The sequence below is a fragment of the Castor canadensis genome, chromosome 3, assembly GCF_047511655.1.
Source record: "Castor canadensis chromosome 3, mCasCan1.hap1v2, whole genome shotgun sequence".
Classification (NCBI taxonomy): domain Eukaryota; kingdom Metazoa; phylum Chordata; class Mammalia; order Rodentia; family Castoridae; genus Castor; species Castor canadensis.
In genome coordinates this window covers 90,533,683-90,550,227 of record NC_133388.1, presented here as the reverse complement: position 1 = coordinate 90,550,227, position 16,545 = coordinate 90,533,683, and the positions used below count along the sequence as shown (strand labels likewise).

At 36.4% G+C, this 16,545-nt stretch overlaps 1 protein-coding gene across 8 annotated transcripts in view; it reads right to left on the bottom strand.

The window, feature by feature from the left end:
* Hnrnpc (heterogeneous nuclear ribonucleoprotein C) overlaps positions 1 to 16,545 on the bottom strand; it is a 40,512-nt gene that overhangs the window by 13,519 nt on the left and 10,448 nt on the right. For 6 of the 8 annotated variants that reach the window (XM_020170582.2, XM_074068418.1, XM_074068419.1 and 3 more), the window contains 3 exons: positions 5,640 to 5,916; positions 1,843 to 1,957; positions 1,228 to 1,275 (listed from right to left, as the gene is read on the bottom strand). In XM_020170582.2, coding sequence (XP_020026171.1) covers positions 1,228 to 1,275; positions 1,843 to 1,957; positions 5,640 to 5,880 — 404 coding nt within the window. In that variant the 5' untranslated portion in view covers positions 5,881 to 5,916. The remainder of the gene's footprint in view (positions 1 to 1,227; positions 1,276 to 1,842; positions 1,958 to 5,639; positions 5,917 to 16,545) is intronic. The other 2 variants (XM_020170580.2, XM_020170581.2) reach the window with 1 other exon arrangement.

The following is a 16,545-nucleotide window of genomic DNA, read 5'->3' as shown; positions in this document are numbered from 1 at the left end:
ACATGTTCAGGAAGGCACGATGGTGCTGCTGACAGCCTACACACCTGACGCAGGCAGCAGTCTGGTAAGACAAATATCAGCAGAGCTGGGATGAGCTTTTCACAAATTTCTGAAGGGTGTGGATTCCCATAAGGGGCTTGTGTTACGTGGGGACCTCAATGTGGCTAATGAAGAAATCAACCTTCATAACCCCAAGGGACACAAAAAGAATGCTAGCTTCAATCCTCAAGAGCGTCAAGGTTTTGGGAAGTTGTTGCAGCATGTGGCACTAGTGAACAGCTTCTGACATCTCTACCCCAATACTACCTATGCTTACATCTTTTGTACTCACATGATGAATGCCCAGTCAAGGAATGTTGGCTGGTGCCTTGACTACTTTTTGTTGTCCCACTCTCTAACCTGCATTGTCTAACAGCACGATCTGTTCCAAAGGCCTTAGCAGTAAGTACTGTCCCACACCTACAACTGTGACACCTGCAGAATCACTTTGAACCTGGGGAAAGTCACACTATTTATCTTCTGTAAGAATACAGATCCTTGACCAGCCTTCTGTGACTGTCGTAAGCCCAAGATTTTGCCTTCCCCTGTTTTTTAAACATTTAAGCTACTGACTTCCTTTGAACAATCCATCTAAAAATGAAAGGCAGTAGTTTAAAAAAAAGTTTAAGAAAAAAGTCAGCAAAACCCATTTCAACCAATGTATGGGCCCGAACTATGCAGGGAAGCACAAATAGGAGGATCGCTATCTTGGGAAAAAAAACAAAACAAAACCAAAAAAAAGGCTTGGGTTGTGGCTTAAGTCTAGCACACCTAAATTCATAAATTCAAACCTCAGGACCATCAAAAATAAGGAAATACAAGAAAGAAATCATAAGTATTCCAACCTCATTGTGTCTTAGAAAAACCTGTAAGTGCTATAAATCTTTAAATATTAAGTTCTAAGGAAATTTCTACTATTAGTTCATTATATGCTGCTTATTACATTGATATTTATGGCTAGCGACGGTTTATATAATTTTGCTATGACTTTACAACGCTAAGTCAATAGCAATATTGCCCTACCTAGTTTACTTGACTACTCAGAGGGGCACATTTTTTTCTTATTCTGGTGTTAACTAAGACTTGCCTGAAAATGTATGCAGTTCATTACTTCAAAAAAAAAAAAAATGAAATGGCTTTTACTAGATAGCTTTTTACAAGAGAGGAAAGAAAATGCCTTGAACATACCTGTCATAATAATCCCGTTGAAAGTCATAATCCAAGTCAAATGAGGAGCTGAAAAATAAATACCAAGGAAAATTAATTTGGAGCTGCTGATGCTAATTCACAACAATAGATGGGAGGAAATATCCACAACAAATTGATCAACAGTATTAGTATATAATAACAATAAAAATAATAACATCACTAAATATGAATCATCTTAGACTACTGAACATGCAGTAGTCAAATTCTTAATTTAGGTTTAAAATTAAAACACAACATATCAGCTAAAACAAAAGCACTGAAAAAAAGATACAACAGTTAAGTTATATTTATATCATGTCCCTTCCCTTTCTTACTCCCCAGCTTGTTAGATGCTAAGTAATTCCTCTTGCAGGATGTCAATTTATGCTATATATATATACATATATATATATATATATATAAAAAAAACTACACTATTAATAGCAAAAAATCTTTAGAAAGGGGCAAAATGAAGAATAGTAACACAACATTAGTAAAGCATTATTTTTACAAAGATAAAACACATTACATTAAACCCTCCCCACATCCAGAAAACAGATAGAGAAGATGCCCACTGATGGACACAATGCAGTTATAAATAATAAAGTTCCGGACCTGAGTAGAGGGGACGGAGAAGGGTGTTCTGGTACTGACCCGTACATCTCCGCTGCAGATCGTTTCACACCTGCTTTTCCTCGGTTCACTTTTGGCTCTGCAGCCAGATTAATATCTGAAAAAAAAAGAAAAACAAAGCCAAAAAATTATGACAACTCTTGTATTGTTTAAAATGAAAATCCTGAGGCAACACCAAAAAAAATCCCACAAAAAACCCCTCATACCCATGGTCCTAAGGTTCAATTCCAGGCACGGGGTGGGGGGGAAGGAAGAACCTTCCCCCTATCCAAATCACATCTAAAACTAACACAGCAAAGGTCTAACATTTAAGACAATCTGTTTGATTGCCCAAACTTATTCTGCTATCCTCTGCCTAGCAGAAACGTTTGTGTTCTCTCTTGTTCTAACAAAAAAGACCATCTTAATCCAATTAACGAAAAACCAGTTCTCTAAAATTCAGGTCAACAAAAATAATCACTTGAAAAACTGACATCTTGAGTTCTTGATTTCATAAGCTTATTTCTAATTTTTAATGTCTAAAGTTTAGCACGCTTGCTTTTCCAATTTTGCCTAGGTAACCATTTTTTTTACCAAGGTACAAACAAATTTTTGGAAAAGTAGTAAGATGTTAAAAAAAAAAAAAAAGGAAATAAAATGATCAAGGAATTATTTTGTTACTCTTAACTAACATACTTCAGTCAATTCCAGATTAGAATGTATACAAAGTACTTAAAAAGTTCAAATACAGTATTTAGTAATCTTAATTTTTTAGTAAAAAGTCATGAGATTGTGAAACTAAAGGAATGCATATATAAAACAAGCTAAGAAAAAAGTTACCCAGAGTTGTACAGGAGGTAACAATTTGAATATTACAAATTTTGTGTTTATTAACAAAAAGGCTTTCTTTTTCTTCTGTCCTGCTTCAATAAAGTGACCTAAAACAATTAAAACACAAATGTGTTTTATAAATGTGTCTTGATTACAGGATCTGGTTTCCATTTCCCATGTAATAAAGAAGCCAGCGTTTTAAAACCCCAGAAATCAACTTGAAGGTTATCTACTAGCCAAAGATACTTTGAACTCTTAAAAAATTTAAAAACATAAAATTCTTTTTGGGAGGCTGAGATCCAGGGGATCACTGCTCCAGGTCAACCCATGTAAATTGACTGAAATCTCATCTCCAAAATGGGAGTGAAGGAAGGGCTCCAGAGATAAAGTGTCTACACTGCAAGTGTGGAAGCCCTGAGTTCAAACCCTTGTCCCACCCAGAAAAACGACACCAAAATCAGTGCCAAATTTGAAGCTCAGTGACAGAGTGATAGTGATATTAGTGGTATCACTAAACTTACATTATTATATTTACAAATAATCATTACCAACTGATATATGTCGAAATTTGAAAAACAATGAAGAATCAAAGCAATATTTATCTGATCTTTGTAATGAGACACTATTTTAAGAACAAACATTTGGGTGGTGGAATGGCTCAAGTCAAGTACCTGCCTAGAAAGCATGAGGTAAGTTCAAATCTCAGAACCCCCCCATCCAAGTACACTTACCGGAAATTTATTTTTGAAAAACAGTACAGCTAACAAATAGACAATTAGAAAAATCACTGCTGTGCAACTCCTAATGAAATATCTAAGTAGTAATCATCAACAAATGATCACCATAAGATAAAGAATTGACAGGAAACTTAATGAAGAGGTCTGTCATCACTTGAAAACAAGACAACCATGTTACACCATGTGTTGTTAAAGCAATATAGAACACATAACACAAGGAAGGTGCCAAAGCTCACACCTGTGGTAAGAGCTACTTGGGGGACTGAGATCAGGAGGATCACCATTCCAGTACAGACAGGGCAAACAGTTCAAATAAACAGAGCAGAAGTGGTCTAGAAAGGTGGTTCAAGCAGCAGTGTGCCTGAATTCAAACCCCACTCCTACCAAAAACAAATAAAAGCAGTACTTAACACTGTAAGTAACAATCCAAATCAATTTTAAAGTAACACAATTCACAATAGCATTTCTATTCGACAATACTATTTTAGCTTTACCAGTTTTACAAAAATAAAAAAAGAACATGTTTGGGAAGGCGGATGGCTCAAATAGTAGAGCATCTGTCTAGCAAGCACAAGACCCTGTGGTCAAATCCTAATGCAGCCACAAAAAAAGGCGGGGAAAGGGCGAGTTTCATGAGACAAGTACAATCTGGAAAATTGTAAGATTTTTCCAACAAACTAAATGTCTTTAAATTTTTAAATGTTCTGCCATTAAGTTTTTTTACTTTGGACAAATAATGAGAAATTATAAAATTATCTCAGAAATAATATGTATTGATGGGTCGTATTCTGTATGAAAAAACTAAGTTAAAAAAATTTAAGATTGAGACAATAAAGGAAAAAGTCTCAGTTTGGATTAAATATTTGATGTTAAGAAAGTACTATAAATTGGTCAAGAGAATGTGGTTTACATTTTATTTAAAGTTTAAAAATTCATACATTGAGGTCTTAAAAGCACTATTTTGAAAAGAGATACAGGGAAAATTGAAAAAATAGGACTGGTCAAACACTAATGTCAAAACTTGGTAAGGGTGGACACTAGTGGCTCATGCCTGCAATCCAGGTTACTCGGGAGGATGAGACTAGGAGAACCACAGTTCTGAGTGCAGCCTGGTTAAATAGGTTCATCCCATCTCCAAAACAGCTAGAGCAAAATGGACTGAGATGTGGACCACATGGCACAGTGCCTGAGTTCACACTCCAGTGCCACACAAAAAAAAAACCTTAGTGAGACATACACATGATAGAAGGACAAAATAAATCATGCAATGTGTTCATTTTAAGATAAAACTTCTAGTTATTTTCACCACAAGTTACTGCTGGTTTCCTTGTACTAAGAGAAATGAGTGTGAAAACCTATTTCGTATTTTCAGCCACAACTGCTCCATACCCTTTCATGAGTGTAACATTTTGGGAGTTATACCAGAAGCTTAAAGTTTCTTCTCATCACTATTTAAACCTTAATTCTCTCGCCACACAGGTGTTATCTTAGACTTATGTCCATTCTAACAGACTCAGCTATGCTATGTGCCCAGTTCAACATACAAAGTTATGAAACACCAATGCAAAATGGATAGCCCGACTCCACAACCAGGCTTGACTTAGGACAATTCTCCCAGAGTACGTGAGCATTTAGGTAGCATCTCCACATTATTAAATATCATCTGGCCCATCAACCTGAACACTGCCAATCACTATCTCACAAAATGGCATAATTAAGGCTGGGTGCCAGTGGCTCACTCCTGTAATCCTAGCTACTCAAGAGATCAGGAGGATCACAGTTCCGAGCCAGCCTGAGCAAATAGTTCATGAGACCCTATCACAAAAAAAACCCACCACAAAAAAGGGCTAGGAGTGGCTCAAGATGTAGACTCTGAGTTCAAGTCCAAGTACCACAAAAAAAAAAAAAAAAAAAAAAAAACAACAAAAAAAACCTACCCAACATAAAAACAGAGTGACTCAAGTGGTAGAGCACCTGCCTAGCAAGTGTGAGGCTCTGCATTCAAGCCCCAGTACAAGCCATAATGAAGAATAGCCTTCATTTTGTCATCTACATCTGTAAGCCTGACATTTTTATTAAAGTTATAGCTACAACATGCCATTATATCTCAAACTAGGTTACCAGAGACAGGGAGGAAGAAAGAATTGTACAATGAATATGTGGCTAATCAAACGGAAAAAGATTAGACCTGAATTAGATTAATGAAAATTATTTACAGAACCCAGACCTTACCTAAAACCTGGCCAGCAATCATTCTGCCATCCTCTCCTGCTACAGCAGCCCGGGCATTTCTCTCATTAACATACTGGACGAAGGCAAAGCCCTTATGAACAGAGCAACCCACAATTTTGCCATATTTCGAGAAGATTGCTTCCACATCAGACTTCTTGACCACAAGAGTATTCAGATTCCCAATGAATACACGAGAGTTCATGGAGCGAGGGTCTGTCTTGTTGGTGACATTGCTAGCCATCGTGTTTGATGATAGGTTTCTAACAAAGCTGAAAAGCTGGAAGAAAAAAAAGCATTCATGTGATTCACAGTATTCTTTGATAAAAAATTTTCATCTTGAACCATTAATTTTAACTACCTACAGAATCACTCAAGTAATCTTACAGCATCAAGTATATTATCTATTCACAGCCTATTGCCCCTAGTGCTCATTAAAAGAAAACAACTCCTATTCCAGACCAATAGATTAGCAATTCACATAGGACAAAAATCTTCCTCAGACCACAACACAATCCTCTTAAACAGTTTCAAGTGACCATTCTGTAATTTCAAGTCTTTAACCCAATCAGAATTCCCTAAGCTCTCTACCACTTTTTTCAACTTGCTAGTTTTAACAATACTTTACTAAAAAGAACAAAAATACTTTACTATTGATTACTGTTGTATTACATATTAAAAAGGATCACCTATTTCCCCCAAAATAGATAAAACCCCGAAGCCTACCTCAAATGATTCTTTAGCTAAATGTACGTTGCCTACTTTCCTTACCATTCGAATATAACTTCTTATAAAATAGGACAAAAAATAAATTTAAAGTCATCTAATTTACTCTGGAAATAGATTTCCAGGTAATAACTGATTTATCATATGCTACAGATACATAAGATAAAGAAAAATACCACCTTCCGATAGGGGCACATGACTAAAATCTATTTTTTTGTATCTGGGACATTTATTCATATTGGATGGTGAAGATGATAAAACTAGCCATTAGAACACAGTGTAGATAACAGAAGCTGCTAAAAAAGAGAATACCACTCCCCAGGCAGTTTAAAAATTATGGCGCTACAGAATATAGTAGTGATCTATCAACATTGTGATCTTGTAACTTCCTCAATAAATTTCTGACAAGCTAAGAAGGGAAAAAATAATACAGGCTCAATCCTATTACAACTATAGGTGCACAGTATACCATCTCAGGTTCTTTTTTAGAAGACATTGTTTTTATTTAACAATTTATCAGCTTATATGTAGGTCTGCTGCTCTTGCCATTCTATCCCAAACATGAATATGGTTCAAGTAACAAAATTAATTTATTTCTGCTTCATCCTTGTTAGTTACTACAGAACCTTAAATTATGAAAGGTACCAGTTAGCCTACCAATTAAGTGTATTATGACAAACTAACTCTCAAGGGCATAAACCTGTCTCGTGTATACGTGTTTTGTCAAATACTTAATATTTGCTAAGTTCCTATACACTTCAGAAAACAAATCATAATATAGATACAGTTCACAGAGCTTACACTCTACAGGTTTTATTTAGAATTATTAAAAAGGGGGTAGCATTCCTTAATGTTTTAAAAATAGCCAGATAAGATGCATGCTAGTGGCTCATGCCTGTAATCCTAGCTACTTAGGAGGCAGAGATCAATCAAGAGGATCACAGTTCGAAGACTGCCTAGCAAGAAGCCCTGAGTGATTCAAACCCCAGTTACCACCCCTCCAGCCCCTGCCAAAAAGCCAGATAATCTCAGGTTACACTGTACCCTACTTCAGACTAAAGTATGTTATCGAAAAAAAATTGTAATATCCTAGATACATACACACTAACAGAAAATAAACTGGTTTCCTGGAAGAGAACACAACTAAGTTTTTAATCTCCACATTAAAAAAACAGGATGGCAGAACCAAATTCAATGGTCAGCATTTACATGAATCACCACCGATACTCCAAAAATAAGGGGTTTTAGTAGCAATGTGAAGATACAAAAATGCTTATGATTCATGGATATGGAAATCAGTCTCTACTTTGCCTTCTCAGATGCTGCAACCAAGAAATTTTTAAAAAACTCCACACACAGGATGTATCAAACCTGTCATCTTTATTTACACTAAGTTGTTTACCTTATCATATTAAACACTAGCCAGAGTGATTATACAATACCAGAATGGCTTATCAGAAGTCAAACCACAGTAAAGAACAAGGCAAACAACCTGTTTCAGATTAATAAATTCACAGCTAGTAGAGTGGCTCAAGTGGTAGAGCGCCTGCCTAGAAAGCATGAGGCCCTTAATTCAAACAAATACAAATTCCTCTAAAATTTTATTACTATTTCATCAAACCTAAAATAACCTTTGCAATTCAACAGAAATTCCTAATAATATATAAAATTATTTCCCTTCTTCCTTTGGAGAATTTTTTAAACAGTGCACTAGATGGCAGTAAAGACTTGGAACCATTTTTTAAAGGGGTAACAATCTTGACTCAAGGTTTTGGTCTTTCTCCATTTCCTTAAGTTTCTTACCATTTGTGAATTTCTTTTTATTTACAGCATCATCATGTGCATAAACAGTTCCCCTCCTATTTTGCCCCTGTAGGTTCCTTGTTCCCTTTTGATACTCTCTCACATGCTACTTTCCCATAACTTTTTTTTAATTGGTGAGATTGGAATTTGAATTCAGGGCTTCATGCTTACAAAGCAGGTGCTCTATCTCTTGAGCCACGCTTCCAGTCCATTTTGCTCTGGTTATTTTTGAGAGGAACTTTTTTTTTCTTTTGTTATATTACTGTTATAAATACTTAAGTCAAATAAGTATCTTAATACTTGTGATATTATAAGAAAACGGGAGGAAATTGACAATTCAGTAACTGGTAATATTAGGTAGCCATCTTTTAAAATGTTGGGACCAAACTCACTCATAGATACCTTATGTACTATAGATAGACCCCAAGTTACATGTTAAACAATCAATTACATGTGAAGACTTGAGGGTGTGATCCAGAGGTAAAGCACTTGCCCAGCAATAAAAAGTGTGCCAATGATGGGGAGGGGAAGAAAAATTGCAATTGTTAAAAGTCAACTACAAAATACAAAACAGTCCCCAACAGCCGGGCACTGATGGCTCACACCTGTAATCCTAGCTACTGAGGAGGCAGAGATCAGGAGGATCGTGGTTCAAAGGCAGCCCGGGGAAATAGTTCGTGAGACCCTCTCGAATATATCCAACATTTTAAAAAAGAGGGCTGTGCAGCTCAGTACAAAAAGATACCCGGACTCAAAAACTTGGTATTTTTTCAATATTGGATTGAGGAAAGTATCAAAATATGGTAAATCTTAATTTGGATAAGGAAGCAGATTATTTTTAAGGCACAAAAGGAAACCATGCATCTTTATAGACTATATAGGTTTTACCACCTCAGGGAAATCATCCCCACTCCCCGCCAAAAAAAAAAAAAAAAAACTGAAATTACAGAGCCACTTTATATGACTCCTGATTTGCCAAAATAGTTAACAAGCACATATCACCTACACAATATTCTTGACTTAGTTCTATGTACGGGAAAACAAAACAATCACGTTTATAGGGCATTATACATGTCCATGTGTGTATATACACATACGCAGCACTAAGAAAGTAATGTTTGCAACTTCATTTGCAACTACAAAAGGCATTTTTTGTGGTTACTAGAGAATTCCAGCACAGCGTAAGAGACACTCTTACTGAGTTTTCACTGCTTTTGTGGTAGGGGATTCAATTTGGTCTCCTGCACACCAAACTAAGCAAGCCTTCTACCTCTTAAAAGCCATGCCTCAAGTCCAATTTTTATTGTTTCGATAATATTTACCAGCATAAATTATCTATAAGGAGACAAAGCCAATGTGTTTTTGGTTTTTTTTTTTTTTGGTGGTAACAAAGTTTGAACACAGGGCCTTGAGTTTGGTAGGCAGGTGTACCACTCGAGCCTCTGCACACCACAGGCCCACAGCCAAGTTCTTACATGATGTTCCTAAGTATATCCATGAGTTTAGAATCATTCAGGACAGGGGAAAAAATATACAGGAAACAGCATAGCAATCTATACAGTTGCTGCTACAACAAGATGCCAGCCGAAATAGATTGTGTGTTCTACACATATACAGATGTCTACTTGAAAAGTCTGTAAAATCCTACTATAATATCCCATAAAAGCAAGTTTGCACTTTTTCCTGTCAAATATGCTAGTAAGAATGATTACCCAGTGGAGTAAAACTGGCACTTCCACTGCTAAGTAAACCAATACAGGTTCCTTATCCATATAGGTACACAAACACACAGACACAGAGACACACACACACACACACACACACACACACAAAATGGTGGGAGAGGTGCTGGGGTTAGATAGAACGAACCCAGGACCTCCCACTTGCTAAGGACATAACTCTACATTAGGCTACAACCCTAATCCCTGAAAATTCTTAAGATGTAAGTAATGGGGTGGGGGATGTAGCTTAGTGATAGAAGCACTTGCCTACCACATAAAAGGTCTGGGGTGTTTGATCTATCGCCACAAGGAAATAAAATTCCAAAGGCAAAAAGAGGTAAGCAATAGCAGAAGAGGTTCAAATGCTTTTATTAACTATGCAATTAAGGATGTTAAATTTCAAACTTCAAAGGTGAGCTGCCATGATATATGCCAGTATTCCCAGCAATTGAGAGACTAAGGACAGAAATCTGGAGTATAGAGGATCCAGGTCAGATAGGGCAAATAGAGAACCTATCTCAACCAACAGAAAAGTGGGACAACTGTGTATGAGTTCCCAGCTGGTCAGGTGGTTTAAGTAGAAGGATCCATATTGTGTCCTCAGGCAAAAAGTTGAGATACTAACCAAAAAATTACTGAAGCAAAAAAAAAAAAAAAAAAAAAAAAAAAGACTGGGGTTTGACCCATACAGTCAAACACCAACCTAGAAGTAAGGTCCTGAGTTGAAATACCACTACAGAAGGGGAAAAAAAAAAAATGTAAAAGTTCAGATTATGCCGTATTTGTTTAAAGCAGATTTGTTTGGAGCAGATTTTAGAAGAATGAGAGAAACATACTTACAAATACAAAGAGGCTTTAAAGACCATTATTATCAATCTCATACTGTTAAATACATAAATGTACACCTACAGCTGTATGAAGAACAGGCCCCAAATATTAAGCTGCTGATAGTGATTTGAAGTCTAAATCCCATGAAGAATATTTCCTTTACCTGTATCAATGTTTCTTTCAAATGTTCTTTATTAAAACACTTTTAGAATAAAGATAGTTTCCTGTGAAATTATGAATGTGTATGCAAGGCATATCTTCAAATATCTTGACATGGCTGGACTACTTGAGAGGCAGTTAAGACCCATCTCAAAATACCCAACATGAAAAGGGGGGGCAGAATGGCTTAAATGGTAGAGTACCTGCCTAGCAGGCACTGACACACAGAGTTCAAACATTGGTACTGCCAAGTATATTTAAATATTTTCATATCCTCAATATTGAACAAAGTTAAACCATGTAGCTGAACAGTCCTCCACCCAAACTCAGAGGCTGTTTCCCTTTATCCTTTCTTGCTCACAAGTGACTGGGCTATCATGCCCAGAACTCACAAAAGATACTGGTATTTGGGATGGACATGTGGCTCAGTGGTAGAGCACTTGCCTAGTATCCTGCACAAGGCCCTGGGTGTGATCTCTAGCACAACAAAAACAAAACACTCTAATATTTAATTCAGAACTTAAATTAAAAATTGTATCTTATAACTAGTTATCGCTGAATGTGTCAACATCACTTGGAAAATTTCAGTTCAAACTTGGTTGCTCTTGGAATTTAAGTGTGTAACACACTGTATTATCCAGACGTCACTATTTCTATCTTTGGCACTATCAACACTAACACACTGTTAAGTAAAAAGTCTAACCTTGAGGGGGGGGAGTGGGTGGTAAGGGAGGGGGTGGGGGCAGGGGGGAGAAATGAACCAAGCCTTGTATGCACATATGAATAAAAGAAAAATGAAAAAAAAAATTCTAACCTTATGGATTTAATATGGTAATTTTTTTGTATTTCTTTGTACATGAAGGACAAAGGTTTTTATTTTATATAATCTCACTCTCATATCTATCTAAATACAATCACTGAGGAAACACGAGTATACTTCACGGATTCATTTTGAAATCTCATCTAAGTAATTTAAAGAAGAGTCAGGCCAGGCACTGATGGCTCACACCTATAATTCTAGTTACTTGGGTAGGTAAGATCAGGAGGAATATAAGAATAAAGCCAGCCCAGGGAAATATTTCTCCAGACTCCATCTCCAAAAAAACCCTGAGCAAAATGAAACGGAGGTATGGTTGAACTGCTAAGAGCGCCAGCTTGGCAAGTCCTGAATTCAAGAAAGTTCTGCTGGCCAGGTTCCAGTGACCCATGCCTATAATCCTAGCTACTCAGGAGGACCAAGGATTGAAACCAGCCTAGGACAAAATAATTCCACGAGACCCTATTTTGAAAATACCCATCGCGGTAAGGTGTAGGCAGAGTTTAAGCCCCAATATGGCACAAAAAGAAAAAAAAAAGTCCAGCCCTACACCCTCAAGAAAAGAAAGAAGTTTCCATGATATACATCTTTTGAAATGGGGGTTAAAAAAAAAAAAAAAAAGAAATGGGGGTAAGGGGGGAATTCAGGGTCTGGCTATATACATCCCAGGCTGGTCTTATACTAGTGATACCCGCCTCAAAGTGGGCCACCAAACATGCTATAATTCTATTTCTCAACAGTGATAATTAGAAAACTCAATCTCTACTAAGAAGCTTTTCTGTATATTTTGCATGCTGAAATTCCCTACTGCTTTAGGCTTGAAAAGGAGTAACAAAAAAAAAAAGAAAAAAAAAGAATATCAAAAATTTTAAATGCCTACTTCAAAAAAAAAATTAATTCAGGCCATGTCCATTATAACTAAGTATTACTTAAAATAAGTTACAGAAACCGTAAACACTGTTGGACCAGTACATAACAAGCATGTTTGTTAAAGCAACTGGTTTGTAACACATCATTTACTATTTTTGGTACATTAATATCAAACAATGGCTCAAGGACTCAAAAGGATAACCATAAAGACAATCTAAATATAACCAAATACTATGTTCCTTCTCCCAAGCAAGAAAAATTCCTACTGGAATGGGTCCACTCCAAGTTTGAGATGGCCAGCTGTCCTCATGCCTTGAACCCTCCCTGGCCTCAGCCTGCAAAATGTTGGTGGAATTACAGATATGTGCCACCAGGCCCTGTGTATACTATTTTCAATAGGATCCATTAGACAGTGAGTGATGATCAAGATGTTAAGGAGCATGCGCAAGTAATTTTATAGCCTAGGTGCTAGACATTTCAAAATGCATATAATTAATTCTAAGGCTTTTAAATATTCCTTATCCCAATTTTTCAGTTTTCTCTTATGATAGGGTCTATGTAGCTGAGGCTGGCCTCTAATTCAAGATTCTCCTCCTGTCTGAGTCTGAGAGCTAGAATTACAGGTGTGCCAACCACCATGCCCAGCTTCTCAATTTTTGTTTACTATTTACTCTGCAAAGATAGCATGTTACACTGGACCTTAATGACTACGATATATGGCTAGCCTTCAGTTAAGCAAAGTTCCTCTATAAAATTCTAAATTGGTCAATAATCTTTTACCTTTCTCAACTAAGTGTGGCCCAAGAACAACTGCTTATCAAACAGGAGGCTGCGATCACATTTCCCACAGTACTAAAAAATAAATAAAATTCTTAACTGCACAAGAAGATAGGCATCTCTAGACCACCAATACATATACTCACCAGAATACTGAACTCTATAATCTGCGGACTTCCATTCATTGGACTGCTCTCAACATTCTCAACCGTCATACTTAATTGTGCCATTATTAAATGTTTGTTTCTACAAGTGTTACACCAGGTTTAAAAAACTAGAGCCACTTTTTCTTACGTAGTAAAATTTCTCTTCAACCAGAACCTATTACTTTGGGATTATTTTAAGCCACTTAAAAAGGAGATGTATGTGAATCACCAATATCAAAACAACTAGAAAAGATGCTTGAAGTTAATCATGACTGGGATGGAAAGCATCAAGGGAACAGGCACAAGTAACTAAACATTAAGAGAATCCTATCATTCCTAATGTAGGTGAAAATCAATGTGAATCACAGTTAACATGGTTATGTGTATGCCCCTGGACAAGAAAAGTTTCTACTTAGACATTCACATTTAAGGACTTTGTCTTAAGCCAAAATTTCCTTCAGAAAGTTCAAGGGGAATTTTATATAAGGAAATCATAATATTCTTCGCTTTTGTTTTTTGTTTTGTTTTTTAAAGACGGAATAGAGAGGTACCCCAGTAGTAGAGTGCTTGGTTAGCACACATGCAGGCCTGGACTTTAATATCCAGCATCACAAATAGGGGAGAATATAGTTATGTAACTCACATTGATTCACAAGTTCACATTTTGAATGTGACCCTTTAGAGTTACTTATGATTTAGGTTGGTCAAATTATACCAGAATATAAAATATGTATAAGTACTCAGATAATTCAATATAACATTTTAGAGCTGATGTATTATCACCACTTCTAGACCACACATGTTTCAAAATTACTTGTTAATTCTATCTGTAATTTAAGGAAATAACTGTTTGAAAATAGGTATATAAAGCAATCATTTTTACACTGTATTATTTCAAGTTTACGTAAAATGTGGCTATCCCATAATCCTCAACTTTCCCACCAAACATCAAAAACACCAAAACTTCTAACTCCTAAGCACGAAATTAAAACAAATGAGTGGAAGCTGGGTGTAGTGACTCTTATCTGTAACCCTAGCTATGTGGGAGGCTTGACACTGGGAGGATTGCCTTTCAAGGGATACCCAGGGAAATAGTTCATGAGACCCCATCTCCAAATAACCAGAGCAAGGCTGCCGGAGTGGCTCGAGCAGTAAGAGCACCTACCTAGCAAGTGTGAGGCCCTGAGTTCAAACTCCAATGCCACCAAAAAAAAAAAAAAAAAAAAAGGCAATCAAATAACCAGAGCAAAATGAACTGAAGGTGTGGCCAGAGCAGTAGAAAACCTGCTTTCTAAGCCTGACTCCCTGAGTTCAAACTACAGTCCCACCAAAAATAAAATAAAATAAAATAAATGCGTGGGGGCAGAGCGTTGAAAAATAAAGACCAGTGTTTCTCTTGAACGTGCAAACCAGTATTTCTATGTGTTTCACTTCGCCTATGAAGCTTTCACATCTGACACCACATTTAGAGTTCATATTCAAGAGAAGACAGCAGTTATATTTAAGCCTTCATTTCACTATTATCTTCTAGAAAGCACCATCTTTTTGTCATGAGACCGTGTCTCGAAAAAAAAAAAAAAATTCAAAAAAAGGGCTAGCAGAGTTGTAGAGCTCTTGCCTAGCAAGTGTAAGGCCTTGAGTTCAAACCCCAATACTGCCAAAAAAAAAAAAAAAAACCACCTACCAAGCAACCTGATATTAAATCAAATATACTAATATCCTTGCATGAGTAGATATGAACACATTAAATTTAACCAAGTAATTCAAAGTCAGACTTTGTTGCTAAATGAGTCTATGTTAAATCAATGAAAACCAGTTAAGATTTTTATGGGAGGAGGAGAATAAAGGAGGACCACAGAGGGGATGAATTCAAGAATGATACATTTGATCGTGTAAGAACTTTTGGCTAGTGGAGTGGCTCCAGTGTTAAAATCACCTGCCTAGCAAGTGTTGAGTTCAAACCCCAGTGCCGCCTTAAAAAAAAAAAAAAAATTACGAACTTTTGCTAAATGTCATAACGTACCCTCATACACCACAATTTTTAAAAAAAAGGTATCTTTAAACTTCAGGATTGTGGATAGACGATTTTAGGCCAGCACAGCAAAATAATTTCAGAAGCCTTGAGTAAAATTTTGGGGTGTAGGTAGCAATCACAAAGGATTCAATCCCCAGAACTTCAACCAACCAACCAATACATTGGTTCTTTTTTAAGGTAAAATCTATTGGCTACCCTCAAATTCATGATCCTCCTTCCTCTGCCTCTGGGATTACAAATGTGTGCCACCACACACAATTTTAAAAAAGACATTCCCTATATCAGTGGAATGTGTCAGCAAAAAAAAAAGAAAAAAAAAAAACAGAACTGAGGAATCCCTTACTCAGTCCTCATAGTACTAATTTAGAGCTTTAAGTATAACTACTTATAATTAGTTTTTAAGTCCTTACTCTTTAAAAATACATATTGAAGGATTGGCAGAGTGATTATGTGGTACAGATGGGGTCTCAAACTATTTGCCTGGTCTGGCCTCCAATAGTGATCCTTTAAATCTCAACCATCCAGTAGCTAGGATTATGGGTGTGGTTCACTAGCTGTATTCAGGTTCTTGATGAATTTTCTTATTAATTCCAATTTTTTTTTCCAAAAAATTCCAAATTTTTTGGTCTGAGTGACATGGAAACTGGAGTTTCATTAGCTGAAAATGGCAGAAGCAACTGCCTTAAAGAATAGTATGAATCCACTGGCTAGTGGAGTGGCTTAAGCACCTATCAAGTGTAAGGCCCTGAATTCAAACCCCAGTGCCATCAAAAAAAAAAAAATCCAAAATCACAGGGTTTCTTCTTTTTTAGGGGGAGGAGTACTTTTACTTTAGCCATATTATTATAGAATACTCAATCTGTCATTAAGGTGATCCAAACAATTTAGGATAATCATTAAGAGATGAAATCTAGTCTTATTGCCAAGGTTGAATCCATGCTCGGCCACTTACTGGGTATGTATCTAACTTGAGACAATTTATATCCTGTGCTTCAATGTTCACCGCTAAAATGAGAATATCAATAGT